General features: G+C 41.2%; 1 protein-coding gene across 1 annotated transcript in view; it reads right to left on the reverse strand.

The window, feature by feature from the left end:
• Positions 1 to 4,052: 4,052 nt before the first annotated feature.
• LOC126092434 (5'-3' exonuclease PLD3-like) overlaps positions 4,053 to 15,446 on the reverse strand; it is a 104,669-nt gene continuing 93,275 nt past the window's right edge. The window contains exons 10-12 of the mRNA XM_049908033.1: positions 10,547 to 10,712; positions 7,866 to 7,965; positions 4,053 to 6,095 (exon numbers count right to left, since the gene is read on the reverse strand). Coding sequence (XP_049763990.1) covers positions 5,914 to 6,095; positions 7,866 to 7,965; positions 10,547 to 10,712 — 448 coding nt within the window. The 3' untranslated portion in view covers positions 4,053 to 5,913. The remainder of the gene's footprint in view (positions 6,096 to 7,865; positions 7,966 to 10,546; positions 10,713 to 15,446) is intronic.

Raw genomic sequence — 15,446 nt, forward strand, 5'->3', positions numbered from 1 at the left:
GAAGGATTAAGGGTTGACAAGGCTTTGTATGTACCTGCAAAACAGAACAAGCACCACAGATAGTATGTGGAAATCTACACAGTTACTTGTTGACATTATGTTCAGGTAGTGGGAGACACACACAGTATTCTCGGACTACTGGCTTTGACTGGTTTGCAACCCAGTAGTCAAATCTGTATGAATCTACATCAGTTTACTTCCTTGATGGACCAAGAACTCTTTGCCAGTGGTTGCATCAACCATGTAATCACCACAGTTTCCAAACACAACTACTATTTAGTGGGTGAAAATAGTTTTGGAAACAAAATAAATAAATAAAATGAAGAAAAAAGGGTCATAGGTGTCAGCAGAAGTCAAGTGAATGGGAGAACACTAAATCACAGCACTTTAATAGAGAATGTGGGGTTAATTCCATGTTTACAAAATCTTGAGTGTGTATCAAACGTTCTGTAGTTTTGACTTGATTGATGCCCTATAAGCAATTTTCTGGTTTGATTTTTAGGCAAAACAGAATTAAATAAGAAGTATCTGAGGAGATTCCAGTCTGAGCTGCCGGAGTTGACAGTCACGTGTGCATGAGGTGTGGTTGTTTGTGTGAATGAAAGTGTGGGTCAAGAAGGCTTTCGCCGAAATCTGAAAGTGTAACAGTCTTTTCGGTGTGCCTGTCCACAGTTCAAGGTATCACCTTTACAGTGAGTAGCAATCTATCCTTTTCCTTATATTGTTGACATTCCAACATGGAGTTTCCATTGTCTGAGTATTTGAGAACAGTGCTAAAAAGAAATAACTATGGTGGTCGTCTTCAATCACCTAGCATAATAACATGCCAAATATCTTGGTAGTCTAATGTATTCTGCAAACACTGAAAAATGCAAATTTGAACATGGTCTAATCGTGCAGAATTTCATTCATTAACATGACATTTAAAGAACGAAGTATCTCTGGCCCCTGAAATTTCTATCAGTAACAAACCGAGATCAAGGCAGTTAAGCTTACCGGAGGAAAACTGCATAATAATTTAGAAAAACTATCACAGTATCATTAAAGAATGAGTGTAACATAGTATAAGGTGACCACTTCTCCATCTCTGTCTTTGATCTAATAAGAAGCAAAGGTACCTTGGCACCTGTGAGGACACCACTGGTCAATCTCGTTCGATACAAGAACACGACGTCTGCGAGGCACAACAACACACAATCAAGCATCTCAGGGCCCAATAATGAATTTTACTGCTGCTTCTTTTTTATCACACATCAGCCATTATAGTGAAACCTTAGGTCATCAACTCCCAATCAGAAAAGAAAAGTAATGCCTTGGATTGTATGATAACGTGTAGCTGTAAAGTAATTCACATGTAGGGACTGTCATCAAAGACTGAAGTTTCATTTGAATGTCACAGCACGATTTTACTACTGCGATTCAGTAACACCTTTCGAGAACACATACAATAAATCAATAGTGGGTATCTCAATCCATCGTGCTTCATTAACTCCACCCAACTCTTCATAACAAGAAGTACTGCAACTATCAATGGAGTAAGATATTGCAAGCAGAAGCCTTACAATTGGCAACGTGTGTGTTGTACCGCGACTTCATCGCAATCAGAAGAAGTGCACAGCATTCCAGCATAGCAGTGCCTTGTTTTGCTACAGACGGCATTGGAAAGGAATGAAAATCTGAACTGTAAACTTTGAACAGGTGTGACTTTTAGAAATAATAGGCTATGAGCTAGTCTTAACAATGAATGCTAACAGTTCAGATATTGCCATGGGTGTAGTAGAAAGAGTATGCCGTACAATTCAGTTCTTAACACTGATTATGAAAACTGCAGAAAGTCTAGGATGGAATAACAAGGTTATTGAAGGGATAGAATGCTACTCACCACACAGAAAAGGCATTGGGTCACCAACATGCACAGCAAAAAAGAATGCATACTTACGCTTTCAGACAATTTTGTTGTTCCGAGGTGTATACGAATTTCCGCTCCCGGGATTGGAGTGACTCCTTACCCTCTCCCTTAAAACCCACATCCTCTCGTTTTTCCCTCTCCTTCCCTCTTTCCTGATGAAGCAACCTTGGGTTGTGAAAGCTTGAAATTTGTGTATGTTTTTTTTATTGTGTCTATCGACATATCAACGCTTTCTCGTTTGGTAAGTTACAGTATCTTTGTTTTTATATATATATATAGGCACGCGCACGCGCACGCGCACACACGCGCGCGCGCACGCACGCACGCACGCACACACACACGCACACACACACACACACACACACACACACACACACACACACACACACACACACACGCGCGCGCGCGCGACCACTGTGTCTGGCTACTGGGGTCTGATTGTGACTATGAAGATGATGGTGATATGGAGGAGGCCTGAGGTGGGGAGTGGGAGAGATGGCAGGGTAACAGGCGGGCGTGAGGGAAGATGCTACGCTGTTTGTGAGAACATGCAGGGACATGGTAGGGACAGGATAAGGCTGCTAAGTGCAATGTAAAGAAGCTCTTATGGGGGAGGGGGAGGGGAGAGGACAGAAGTACAGAAAGGGAAAAGACAAACACTGCGTTGGTGGGACAGAAAGCATGTGTAGTGCTGGAATGGGAGCAGGGTAGGCATAGGAAAGTCAAGACAGGGACTAGTGACCCCTGAAGCAGGGGGTAAGGGGTGCAAGGGGGGTTATGGGAACCGAAGAGGGAGATAGGCATATGGAAATTTTTAGCAGAATGAAATAATTTAGAGGTAAAGGAGCCCACACACAAAATAGCAGTTGTGTAGAGCTATCCAAAGACACATGCACACACCTGTGCCCCTGCACATATGCTGGGATTGTGAAGCAGCCACTGAACTCCCTCAAGTTGTGCTCAGCAGCATGTTATGCCACTGGGTGGTCAATTTTCTTCTTGGCCACAATTTGGGAATGACTTTTGAATAAACAGAGGTACTGTCATTGAGCATGATGGAAAATCACACAAACTTACAGAAGAAGAAGAAGAAGAAAATAAATTTGTGTGTGTGTGTGTGTGTGTGTGTGTGTGTGTGTGTGTGTGTGTGTGTGTGTGTGTGTTGGTCATGCGCGCGTGCATTCAGTCATTGTCACCTAGATGATATTGTAGGCTTGGAGCAAATTAGGCATCAACAGAAACCCAATTCAATGACAAAACAACCATTAACAATGGGAATCTGTGTGTCTTGAAGAGTTGGCATTGACATGGGAAGCAGAGCATTTGGTGTGAGAACTGAGCCGAGAAAGTGATTGACTATGAAGTCTTCCCATACCCCAAGGCCCATCCCCATGTTGCCCAAAATACTGAAGCCCAACCTTCTGGGATACACAATTGGTGTTCTCTCAATTCACAAGCACCTTTCTGATAACAATAACTGAGGATATCTTTTTCCATGACAACTGGGTTTCACGACAGTACTGCATACAAATTTTGATGCTGTCAGGAGCACTCATATGTGATTTCTATGCCAACCTGTTTGCAGGTGATCTAGAGGAGTCTTCTAAAGTGATCCACAATCCTGAACAGTGCACTTCATCTAAATTCACTAATGATAGCTCATGATTAAAAAAATAAATAAATAAAAACAAAGGGCAAAAAGTGGGTTAAAGTGACAACTCAACAATGAAAGTTCAGTGAAGACAGAGTGGAAGCTCACACTGGAAAAGGATGGGGAAAGAAATCAGCCACATTCTTTTCAAAGGAACCATCTGTCATTTACCTCAAATGATTTAGTACACAGATGGAAAACTTTTGGTGCTACCACATGCTGACAGTGTCTTCACCATTGCACACTCTTGCTTGATTTAGGATTTGGAATCAGTAATTTATACTGTATTAACATTGAAGTATATTACTACTAAACTGTTTAATGCAAGCAAGGTCCTTACACCCTTTCCTTCAGAATCTCACTGTCACCTCTTACATTTCTTCTACTGGGTTTTCCTCAGTTCCTGAATGTTGACCTCCATCTTGTTCATGACTGTTCCCATTAAATCCACCAATCACAAACAGGATTTCCATTTTGAGAGCTATCACAAATACCCTGTCATATGAATCAAATGTTCCTTTCTTGTGACAACCTTACACAATCACCTCCATAGTTACATTCAGTTGACAGTAAGCTTTTGCTCCTTATTATTTACTACATTGTTGTATGACAAGTCAATTCCTGTTAATCACTAATGAACTTACAGGGTGCTTGCAATCTGCTAAGACAGTCTAGGCAATAAAATTTATTTTTCAGTGTCAAACTTATGCCATTGCTAAACAACTTGAATTATCATGTATAACCATTCTTCTTCTCCGGATTCTTTGGCAAATATTTAGAACCCTTATCTATTGGTAGATTTAAAAATACATAATAAATTGAGAAGGGTTATACATTGTTATCCCCAGAAATTACGCATTTCATCATTATGTGAAAAAAACCTATTCTGTCATTTAAAGTGTTAATGAAGGTTACCACATATATGGATTACACTTTAGTCCTAGTTTAATAAATAGCAATAATTAGAGGAAAGTTCATATTTAAAACATAAGACTTTAAATTGATTTCAACGAAGCACCATGACACCATTAATTTAGTCAACAGATAAGAACTTCCCTCAATATTGCCTGAAAGTACCCATAACGTTAAGATGAAAATGAAGAAAAGCTCATCGTAGTTTGTGGAGCTCGATTTCAGACACAGACTTATCACACTGACAAGTAATCACACATTAGCACACTATAATTTATTGAACACCATTTTGAATCAGGCTGTAAAAGTTGCTCATAATAAGCAAGCAGAGTGGCAGTATATTTACCTTCACAATGTAAATTATCTATGAATTTAATCAAACTTTTGTCTACATATTATTTTATGAAATAGTGTTAAAAATATAAAAAGGAAGTATAATTAATTACTAATTCTGGTCATAGTAAAAGAGTCAGAAATAATTATAACTATGCTTATGACTCAAGTGCAAAGTGAATTGCTGCACAGCAGCAACACAATGTGAGGATTAAAAAAAAAAATTTAAACAAAAATCGCAAATATAAACACATGTAATGTACATCATTCCCACTATGACTGTACAACATAGTACTTACAATATAAACCAGTTAATTGTAAGCTATTTGATAAAAAGAACACTACCACCACTGCAATAAACAGTGGCACTCAACATACAAAATATTATAATGTAAAGATATCACAGCTACGGCTGGCATTAAAAAATACTACTCAACAACACATAAAATGAGAGGCAAGAATGGTAGGGTAGCCAACTCCTCCCCCCTTCTGTCCCCCCACCCACCAAACAAAAGTCAAACATACACACATACTGATCTCTGGCAATTTTTAGAGGAAAGCAGGAAGATTAACCTGTATAGTCTCACAGTGTGAAGTGAACTTTAATTATTCAAGCACCCCCTCCCCCAAAACACACACACACACACACACACACACACACACACACACACACACACACAAACACTATGCAACACTTAAAATATCACAAATGCTTCATTGTTATCAACACTTAACATTTCTACCTTAATCAAAGGGGAGTGCCATTTATAGCTTTCATTTTGGTTTCGTTGCAACTGAGACGCAGGCACTGTGACCCACATGAGATGGCCAAAACTGCTAACAACTAGAATACTTATTGTTCAGATATCCTAATAAGTGGTATGAAGTAATAAGAGCTTTTGCCTGTAATAATTTGTTGAGGTCTGTTGGTTTACGGTAAAAATGAAAGACGATCACCCAAATTTGCACTCTGGCGACACTGATGATAAATATAAATAAGCTTTTATGCAAGATGCAGCTCTCATCACATTCTGAAGCACTGGAAGGAAGCTGGCAGCGTATTTTTCTCCATTACTGAAAGAATAAGTTTGACCTTATTAAAGGTCATTTAATCAGACAAATTAATTGGAGTTGAATAACGAGAACTCCAGTCTCTTTCAAATATTGCCTGAAGCTGCCCACGGATGCTGCTCTTTGATTCAGGTGAAGAGGCTTCTGTGGCATTGTCTCTCACAACAAGCCCAACACCACCAGTTTTTGTGAAGTAATCCCCAGACCAGTTTGATGTACCTGCAAGCATAAAAAAGTTTCAAAATAAAAAAAAAGGCAGTACTATACAATATCAGCATTATTACATTTCCTTTATTTACAATGACAAATTACTTATATTTATACTCCACAATATATACATGTTGTTGCTCATTTTATTTAGGTTACTCATTTTATTTAGGTTGCTCAGTAGTGTGGTCACAGTACTAGTATTATTAGAACTGGCAAATAACAAACCTTAAACAGAAATCATTTCATAGAGTAGCCTGTTGGCTTTTGTCTTGGGATCTTCAGCAGACATTTGTGATGGTCCTGAGACAAAAGCCAACAGGCAACAAGTCAACAAGTGACCACAAAAGAACCAAGAATCCTGTGTAAAAAGATTGACCTCTGCTAATCAGTATTAAAAAGTGTGTGAACATTTTTGAATCCTGTAACTGAGATAGGGTGTGGATAGCAGCCCAGTACTCACCTAGGCAGGTGTCGAAACCAGCTAAAAACCACATCCAGGCTGGCTGGGACACCAGCCCTCATTGGTAATTCACTATGCAGATGCAATCTGGGGCCGACATGTCCCAGGTTCCCAGAAGTGTCATGCTAACATGCACACGCAAGTGACAAGTTGGCCATCTGGGTGACAAGGTGGCCAAATCATTTGCTCAAACTGTCCACAACATTCTTCAAACCAGTCACAAACAATTGTGGGCTAGTGACATGGCACATTGTTGTCTGTACAAATTCCACTGTTGTTAGGCTGCAAATGGTGTTTCAGTAGCCAAACATAACTGTTTCCAGTCAATGATCAATTCACTCAGACCAGAGGACCCACTCCATTCCATGTAAACACAGCCTACACCATTTTGGGGCCACCACCCGCTTGCACGGAGCCTTTGCAACAATTTGGGTCCATGGCTTTGTGGGATCTGTGCCACACTCAAACCTTACCATCAGCTCTCACCAACTGAAACTGGTACTCATCTGACCAGGCCACAGTTTCCCAGTTGTCCAGGGTCCAATGGATATGATCACAAGCCCAGGAAAGGCACTGCAGGTGGTGTCGTGCTGTTAACAACAGCATTCACATCAGTCGTCCACTGCCATAAGCCATTAAGACATATATCTGACATTTATTTCTACAATAATTTCATGCTGGCTTGTCTGTTAGTAATGATAACTCTACACAAACACTGCTACTCTTGGTTGTTAAGTGAAGGCTGTTGGCCACTTTGTTGTCTACGGTGAGGGGTAATGCCTGAAATTTTGTATGCTCGGCACGATCTTGACACTATGGATCTCAGATATTTAATTCTCTAATGATTTCTGAAATTAAAGTCCCACAATTTTAGTTCCAACTATCATTTCACATTCAAAGTCTGTTATTACCATCATGCGACCATAACAGCGTGTGAACCCTTTCCACATGAATCGCCTGAATAAAAATGACAGCTGTGCCAATGCCCTGCCCTTTTATAACTTGTGTACGCAATACTACCACCATCTGTATGTGCATATCACTATCCCATGACTTGTCACCTCAGTGTTCAGTATAACCTTGTCAGACGAGAAGCATGAGAAAGCGAAAGAACTGAGGTGCAAAGGGAGGGTGCAAAGTTGACAAAGGAGAGAGTGTTTCACCAGTAAAGGAAAGGAGTGGGGGAGATGGGAAAGCAAGACAACTGGGGATGAAGGGGTAGAGCAAGAGAGGTGGGGGAGGGGGCATGGAGGGGGGAGACAAGGTAGAGTGATGGTGGGGAGCTGGGTAGAGGGAGAAAACTAACTGTTGGCTCTTACCAATATAGGCTGTGTTGTCAGTCACCATATACTTATTGTGATTCACTCTTGCAAATGGTATTTTGGCCTGCTCAGCAGTGCTCGAAACCTTGAAGTGTTTCTGAAAAAAAATTAAAAATTCCAAATGTATCATCAACATACGGCAAAAACCTATAGCAGATGTCACACAAAATGGAATGTGATGTACACAGGTACTAATAGTGCAGTCATGGATCAAACAATTTCCAAAAAGAACAGTTTAAACATATTGGATAAACATAAATTATGCTGTTATGAACATATGAAAGTATAGAAATTATCTAAACCTCTATGAGGTACAAAATTCAGCAAAGACAATAGAAATTTTTTCTCTCAATGCTGTTATAACGGAACAATTTTTAACATAATTCTTATATTATGAATGTGATGTGCGTAAGTTAAAGCTCAAATATTGTGATTCCACTTACTGTTAAAGTAATAATGAAAACTCATAAAGGCTCTTGACAAGGAGAATGTATCACACGTAGAATTTTGTGAAGATACACGAACATTTGGAAGGAGATAATCCTTTGCCACATGTAATTTTTAATGACGAAGTAAGATTTCACTGAAGTCAATAAATGCAATTTACACATTTGTGGACTGCAAGATTACCATGAAACATGCTAACATAAACATGTATCTACCTAAAGTGAACAAGTTTTGAGTCATGCCACTAACTAATGTTTATGGCCCTTGTTTTTATTAAAAACACAGTTATTGGCATAACATATCTAACAGAGCTGTAAAACAGGCTTAATATCCAAGTCAATATGGATTCAATGCACTTTGGTTTAAAACATAGGCAGGCTTTGCCCCATTGACAGCAAAATGTTTGTTAAATTCTGAACAAATTTCTACCTCAACATGGAATATATTAGTTTGAATACAGGAAGCAGACTTAAAACACATATCCTGGTCACCTACCTCTTCTGCTATCTCATCTCACAATTAACTTGTGGGAGCTATTTATTTTTCACATCTAGCAACAACATTGGAAAACCTAATAATCTGTTTAAAAGTTGCTGCTTACTCAGTACTATTATATACTAGCCACTGAACATGGGATGAATCCAGCTACAATCAGGCTGTTACCAGTGCATCAAGAAGTGAGCATACTGAACATTTATAAACTTCCATGTCCCTATGATCAAATATAAGTTACAGCACTGGCATATGATGTACAGTTCATGAAATGCCAAAGCATAAAACTGAGTCCATCATTTTGAATTCTGTCACATACATGACAGTGTCCCACTCTCTCTCTCTCTTTCTCTCTCTCTCTCTCTCTCTCTCTCTCTCTCTCTCTCTCTCTCTCTCTCTCTCTCTCAATTTCCTTCCTACATAATTAACTTATAGAAAATTATATGCCACTTCCCTATCCCAATTTCAGTATATTTTGTTACGAGAGTTGTTCTTAAACTAAATTACAATGACGTCTGTTAGCTGGCGGTGTGTGGATAGTGGAGGGAGTTCAGCACCCCTGTGTAATTCAATTCAGTAATTGCTGACATTACTGAACTACCATTTGTGCGATAACTGTAAGCGAAACTGGCCACTGTCATCAAAAATTCACCTGTTAATTACAAGCTGTAATGTATCTTTTACATGCAAAAAACATGAAAGCCGTAGGAACTCATAGTGAACTTTGTGCAATGTGCAGACAGAACATTAAATGCGGTAGTGCTGTAAGAAAATGGTGCCACTTGTTAACTATTTGTTGCAACATATAAACTTCTTGCAAATGTTAATGGTAGATTTGGCAAAAATTGTTGAGTCAGAATTTTCAGTCATTTCTCTCAGATAGCATGGGCAGTATTGTATGAACTTACGACTGATAAGCTTGGTTACTACAAAGTCTGTCAACAGTGGGTCCCAATGCTTCTGACTGATGTTCACAAAAAGAAAAAGTTGGGAATTGCATTACTGTTTCTACTGCAGTACGATGCAGATGGCGACCAGTTCCTCAATCACTCTCTGACAGGGGATTAAACATGGATTACATGCATCAGTGTTGAAACAAAACACAAATCAATGGACTGGAGCTATACCAGCTTGCCACCTAAGCCTTTATAGTGCTGCCAAACTTTTATTTTTATTCACAAAAACTGATAATTATGTTTTAGGGCATAAAGGGAGTACTCATTGTTACCTTGTTAATTTTATGAAAAGGGGCAGAATAAAAAACTCAAATTTACTGCAAAACCCTAAACAAATCCTTGATAGCCATTAAGAACAGAAAGTGTATGGTGTTGAGTTCTGGCATCATTTTTGTGCACAACAACATTAGGCTGCACAAACACATATGTTGCTTAATAGTTTGAATTGGGCACTGTTTGATCATCCCCCATACATCCTTGACTTGTCAGTCAGTGATTTTCACCAGATGGGCTTGATAGCAACAAGTTAAAGGAAAATCTCCAAGCATTGCTTAGCTCACAAGTCTTAGAATTCTATGAGAGTATTGAGAGGTAGTTACAAAGAAATAGCCGACAGTTGTAGCTTTAAGTTGCACATAATAAAATTCATTTTAATGTACTGATATGTTATTTAAGAAAACAGAATCTTGTTTCTGAATAGTCCTCATATTTACATGCTGAAAAGGAAATTGTATCCATCACTATCCTGTGCCTTTTGTTGAACTATTACAAACAATTACATACCACTCTAACAGTAACACCATGGTAAGAGCCGCTAATGGCAGCCAGAGATCGCAGGAAGTAATCCATCGACGGCTTTGTGCTGTTCCACTCACTGATCAGCAACCTTATCTCCACACGGCGGTTGACTGCAGCTTCTCTCAGAGCGTCATCAATGACTTGCCACAGCCTGTAAGACACACAGGTACTCTACTGTACTTATCTGAGATACGAAACACAAAACAGCAGCAAATCCATAATTTATTTATTTTATTTACTCTTTCATTTATTTATTTAAGCTGACAACTTAGGGCTTACCTTATATGGGACAAGTGTTTCATGCATATAGCATTTGTTTTACATCACAGTCATCCACAAAATAACAATAATTTTAATATGGCAAATAGTAATGAAATGATTTGAGGGTCAGTACATATAGAGAATATGAATAGCAAGTACTGACTAAGAACTACTAAAGTTAATACTGTCAGTACTACTGCTACTGTTGTTGTTGCTGCTGCTGCTGCTCCTCGCACTAACAATAATAATAATATTGATGATGATGATTATGTTGTTGATGATGATAACAACAATAATAACAGTGTCACATTAAAAAAATTGTAGGTGTACAAAATAGTATTTTCTGATAGCGCAAGCTCTGGGGAAGGAAAATTTACAGAAATAGCACTATCTAAGAACACTGGGAAATAAGGAAAGTCTGGTTGGAAACAAGAATGTAAAGGGCTAACGAGTGTGTACAGGGACAACGGTTGTTGTTACTGTTGCTTCAGTGGTACATCATTAACTGCCGTTTGAAACTGGAGACATTATTCAGTTCTCGAATATAATCAGGGTGTTTCTGCCATGTTTTTCAGACAAGAGCCTTAAGATTGAGGAGAGATATGAGAGACAGTGTTCATTGATAAGGCAGTAGAGGAGACAGAGTGTATGGAAATCTATGCATTTGTCTGCATGCAGCCAGAACAATTGTGCATATAATTGTGAAATGTGAGAGTCAAACATCACATATATCTAAACAGGCATTCATAATCAGTTCCAGGTGCTGTGAGCTTTCCTGAGAAAGATCTTGCAGGATATCATCACTGTAATCAATAAACCAGTAATTGGTAGTTAAGTGTTTGTGCAAGTTTTTATATTTTTGTAGGGCATGGACAGATGTTGATGCCTTCTTGCATACTGCAGTTACACACTCAGTTAAGTTTAGATTTTCATCAGTTATCACTCCTGGACCATTTGATGTCACCACAGAAACAGTAACTGTTATGCATTTGATACCGATTGAGTCATATAATCTCAATGAAACCGTATTTAAATACCATACTGCTTGCTGTGAAATCATATTTAATATGTATCAGCTAGATTCATTATGGGGTACACAACCTCTAAATAGTATTCTAAAAGTAGGGCTACACCATATTATCTGCACTGCCACAGACTTTTACTACTACTTCCTTTGTGACTACATCTGATGTGATTGGATTAGCCTGTCATCTATAGCAATGGCAGAAGAAAGAACATTGCTGAAAACTTAAAATGCACAGCCACAGAGAATAAGGAAGGGGGAAAGAGGGAGGGGGGGAGGGGCGGGGGAGGGGCGGGGGAGGGGCGGGGGAGGGACGGGGGAGGGACGGGGGAGGGACGGGGGAGGGGTAGGGAGTGGGGGAGAATCTGAAACACACTGCTTATTCACTGTAGTCTTCTCATGCATTTCTTGAAATGGTTGTTTGTGACTAATAAACCACAGGTTAAATATATGCTGGATTTACATTATCGAATGTGATCAGGAATACTGAGGTGTGTGAAATCACTGCATAATTTAGGTTTGTCTGCTTGACAAATTGTTTGCAATAACTTGTACAGCATCTGTTATCTCCGTAGTGGTTTAGGTGCTGTCCTACAATGAAGGTGGAAGTGAACCATTGCTGAACAGTGTCAAAATAGCCCATCACATTGGCTCATGGACACACACACACACACACACACACACACACACACACACACACACACTATTTCCCTCCCTTCCCCAAAAGTACAACAGAATTTTGGATGTACCCTGCCTGACAAAAAATTCAAGCATTCAGAAGAGGAAAGAAAATCTAAACTTCATAGACAGAGGGTATGTGATGTTATCCAGTGATTACAAAGTCCGAGTCCGATCTGTCTGAGTATAGTGTCAAAGTGCTGACACAAGCTGACCCACTACTGATGTAATTTGAACTTGATAAACTGGCACTTGTAGGGAGTTGACACCCAAGCTGGTCCCACACATCTATCTCTACATCACGCTAGATGTACTGGGTGTTCAAGCATTGGCCTGCTGAAAACTGGCATCATGATATTGTCACATGAGAAGGAACACACAAGGACACAGGGTGTCTGTGATGAACCATTGTGCTGTCAGAGTTCCCTCAGTCATTATCAGCATTGGTCAGAAGCTATACCCAATGGCTGCCCACACCATGACAACATGTGGAAAATTCTTTGACTTTCCAAAACATTAGAAGAATGGGACCATTCTCCAGGACACCTTCATACTCACTACCAATGATCATCCAAGGTAGCAGAGAGCCACGATTCTTCACTGAACACTATCTATTGTTTCTTTATTATGGGACCTTCAGCATATATTGTTTAACAGGAGGACATTATGCAGAGAACTTTACTGCCTTCATCAGCACATGTTCTGATGATGTAGATGGAGATATTCCAGCTCTGAGTAAACCGTTACTGCTGTCTGTACTAATTGGTTGTAATGTATATCTGCTTCAGGACATGTACTGATGAAGGCACTAAAGTCAAAATAAGCTTATATGCTAAAATAAAATACACTCCTGGAAATGGAAAAAAGAACACATTGACACCGGTGTGTCAGAACCACCATACTTGCTCCGGACACTGCGAGAGGGCTGTACAAGCAATGATCACACGCACGGCACAGTGGACACACCAGGAACCGTGGTGTTGGCCGTCGAATGGCGCTAGCTGCGCAGCATTTGTGCACCGCCGCCGTCAGTGTCAGCCAGTTTGCCGTGGCATACGGAGCTCCATCGCAGTCTTTAACACTGGCAGCATGCCGCGACAGTGTAGACGTGAACCGTATGTGCAGTTGACGGACTTTGAGCGAGGGCGTATAGTGGGCATGCGGGAGGCCGGGTGGACGTACCGCCGAATTCCTCAACACGTGGGGCGTGAGGTCTCCACAGTACATCGATGTTGTCGCCAGTGGTCGGCGGAAGGTGCATGTGCCCGTCGACCTGGGACCGGACCGCAGTGACGCACGGATGCACGCCAAGACCGTAGGATCCTACGCAGTGCCGTAGGGGACCGCACCGCCACTTCCCAGCAAATTAGGGACACTGTTGCTCCTGGGGTATCGGCGAGGACCATTCGCAACCGTCTCCATGAAGCTGGGCTACGGTCCCGCACACCGTTAGGCCGTCTTCCGCTCACGCCCCAACATCGTGCAGCCCGCCTCCAGTGGTGTCGCGACAGGCGTGAATGGAGGGACGAATGGAGATGTGTCGTCTTCAGCGATGAGAGTCGCTTCTGCCTTGGTGCCAATGATGGTCGTATGCGTGTTTGGCGCCGTGCAGGTGAACGCCACAATGAGGACTGCATACGACCGAGGCACACAGGGCCAACACCCGGCATCATGGTGTGGGGAGCGATCTCCTACACTGGCCGTACACCACTGGTGATCGTCGAGGGGACACTGAATAGTGCACGGTACATCCAAACCGTCATCGAACCCATCGTTCTACCAATCCTAGACCGGCAAGGGAACTTGCTGTTCCAACAGGACAATGCACGTCCGCATGTATCCCGTGCCACCCAACGTGCTCTAGAAGGTGTAAGTCAACTACCCTGGCCAGCAAGATCTCCGGATCTGTCCCCCATTGAGCATGTTTGGGACTGGATGAAGCGTCGTCTTACGCGGTCTGCACGTCCAGCACAAACGCTGGTCCAACTAAGGCGCCAGGTGTAAATGGCATGGCAAGCCGTTCCACAGGACTACATCCAGCATCTCTACGATCGTCTCCATGGGAGAATAGCAGCCTGCATTGCTGCGAAAGGTGGATATACACTGTACTAGTGTCGACATTGTGCATGCTCTGTTGCCTGTGTCTATGTGCCTGTGGTTCTGTCAGTGTGATCATGTGATGTATCTGACCCCAGGAATGTGTCAATAAAGTTTCCCCTTCCTGGGACAATGAATTCACGGTGTTCTTATTTCAATTTCCAGGAGTGTATCAAGCAGCACACTGTTTTCCAATTCTCTGCACAATCGATGTCATCCATCAGCAGTCCATGCTTTCTGGCCATGGCACCACTACAAACACAGCCATTTGTGTTGTGCTGTTAATTGCAGCCTACTCGTGGGACAGTAATTCCTAAGTCTGGCTGCTGCTTGTCTCTGACCAATGGTACGGAATGACAGAATCTTGCAGAAATTCCATAACCTGTTCTCAGGTGGCCAGTGCAGCTGTCCTACAAAGTGCTTGTGTACAATACAGTGATACTTGTGGTAGTGAGACATTTGTATATCATTGATCGACAGTCCACAGGTGTAAAGTTGGTTCAATGTGTTCAACAAGTGCAATAGGTTGGCAACCAGACATGTTGCCATCAACAGGCTGACAAATTGAGTTTCTTGGGGTGTGCAGCTGACTGAGTCGTTCTCTATGCTGTTGCGCACCCGTGCCATGGAGGTGACGACATGGGCAATTGTGGCAATGCAGGTGTAGTTACTGTGTCTGCCCTGAGCACCAGACTGTTGTACTTGCAGGGTGCATCCTTAATTAAATCCAGTGTTGGTTGTCAAGCCTTGCCAAGATTATAGCCGCAGCCCCTAGAGCAAAGTTTGATGGCGTCTCTAACAACACTGCCCCAGCATTTTGAAGTC

This window comes from Schistocerca cancellata, chromosome 7, assembly GCF_023864275.1.
Source record: "Schistocerca cancellata isolate TAMUIC-IGC-003103 chromosome 7, iqSchCanc2.1, whole genome shotgun sequence".
NCBI lineage: Eukaryota > Metazoa > Arthropoda > Insecta > Orthoptera > Acrididae > Schistocerca > Schistocerca cancellata.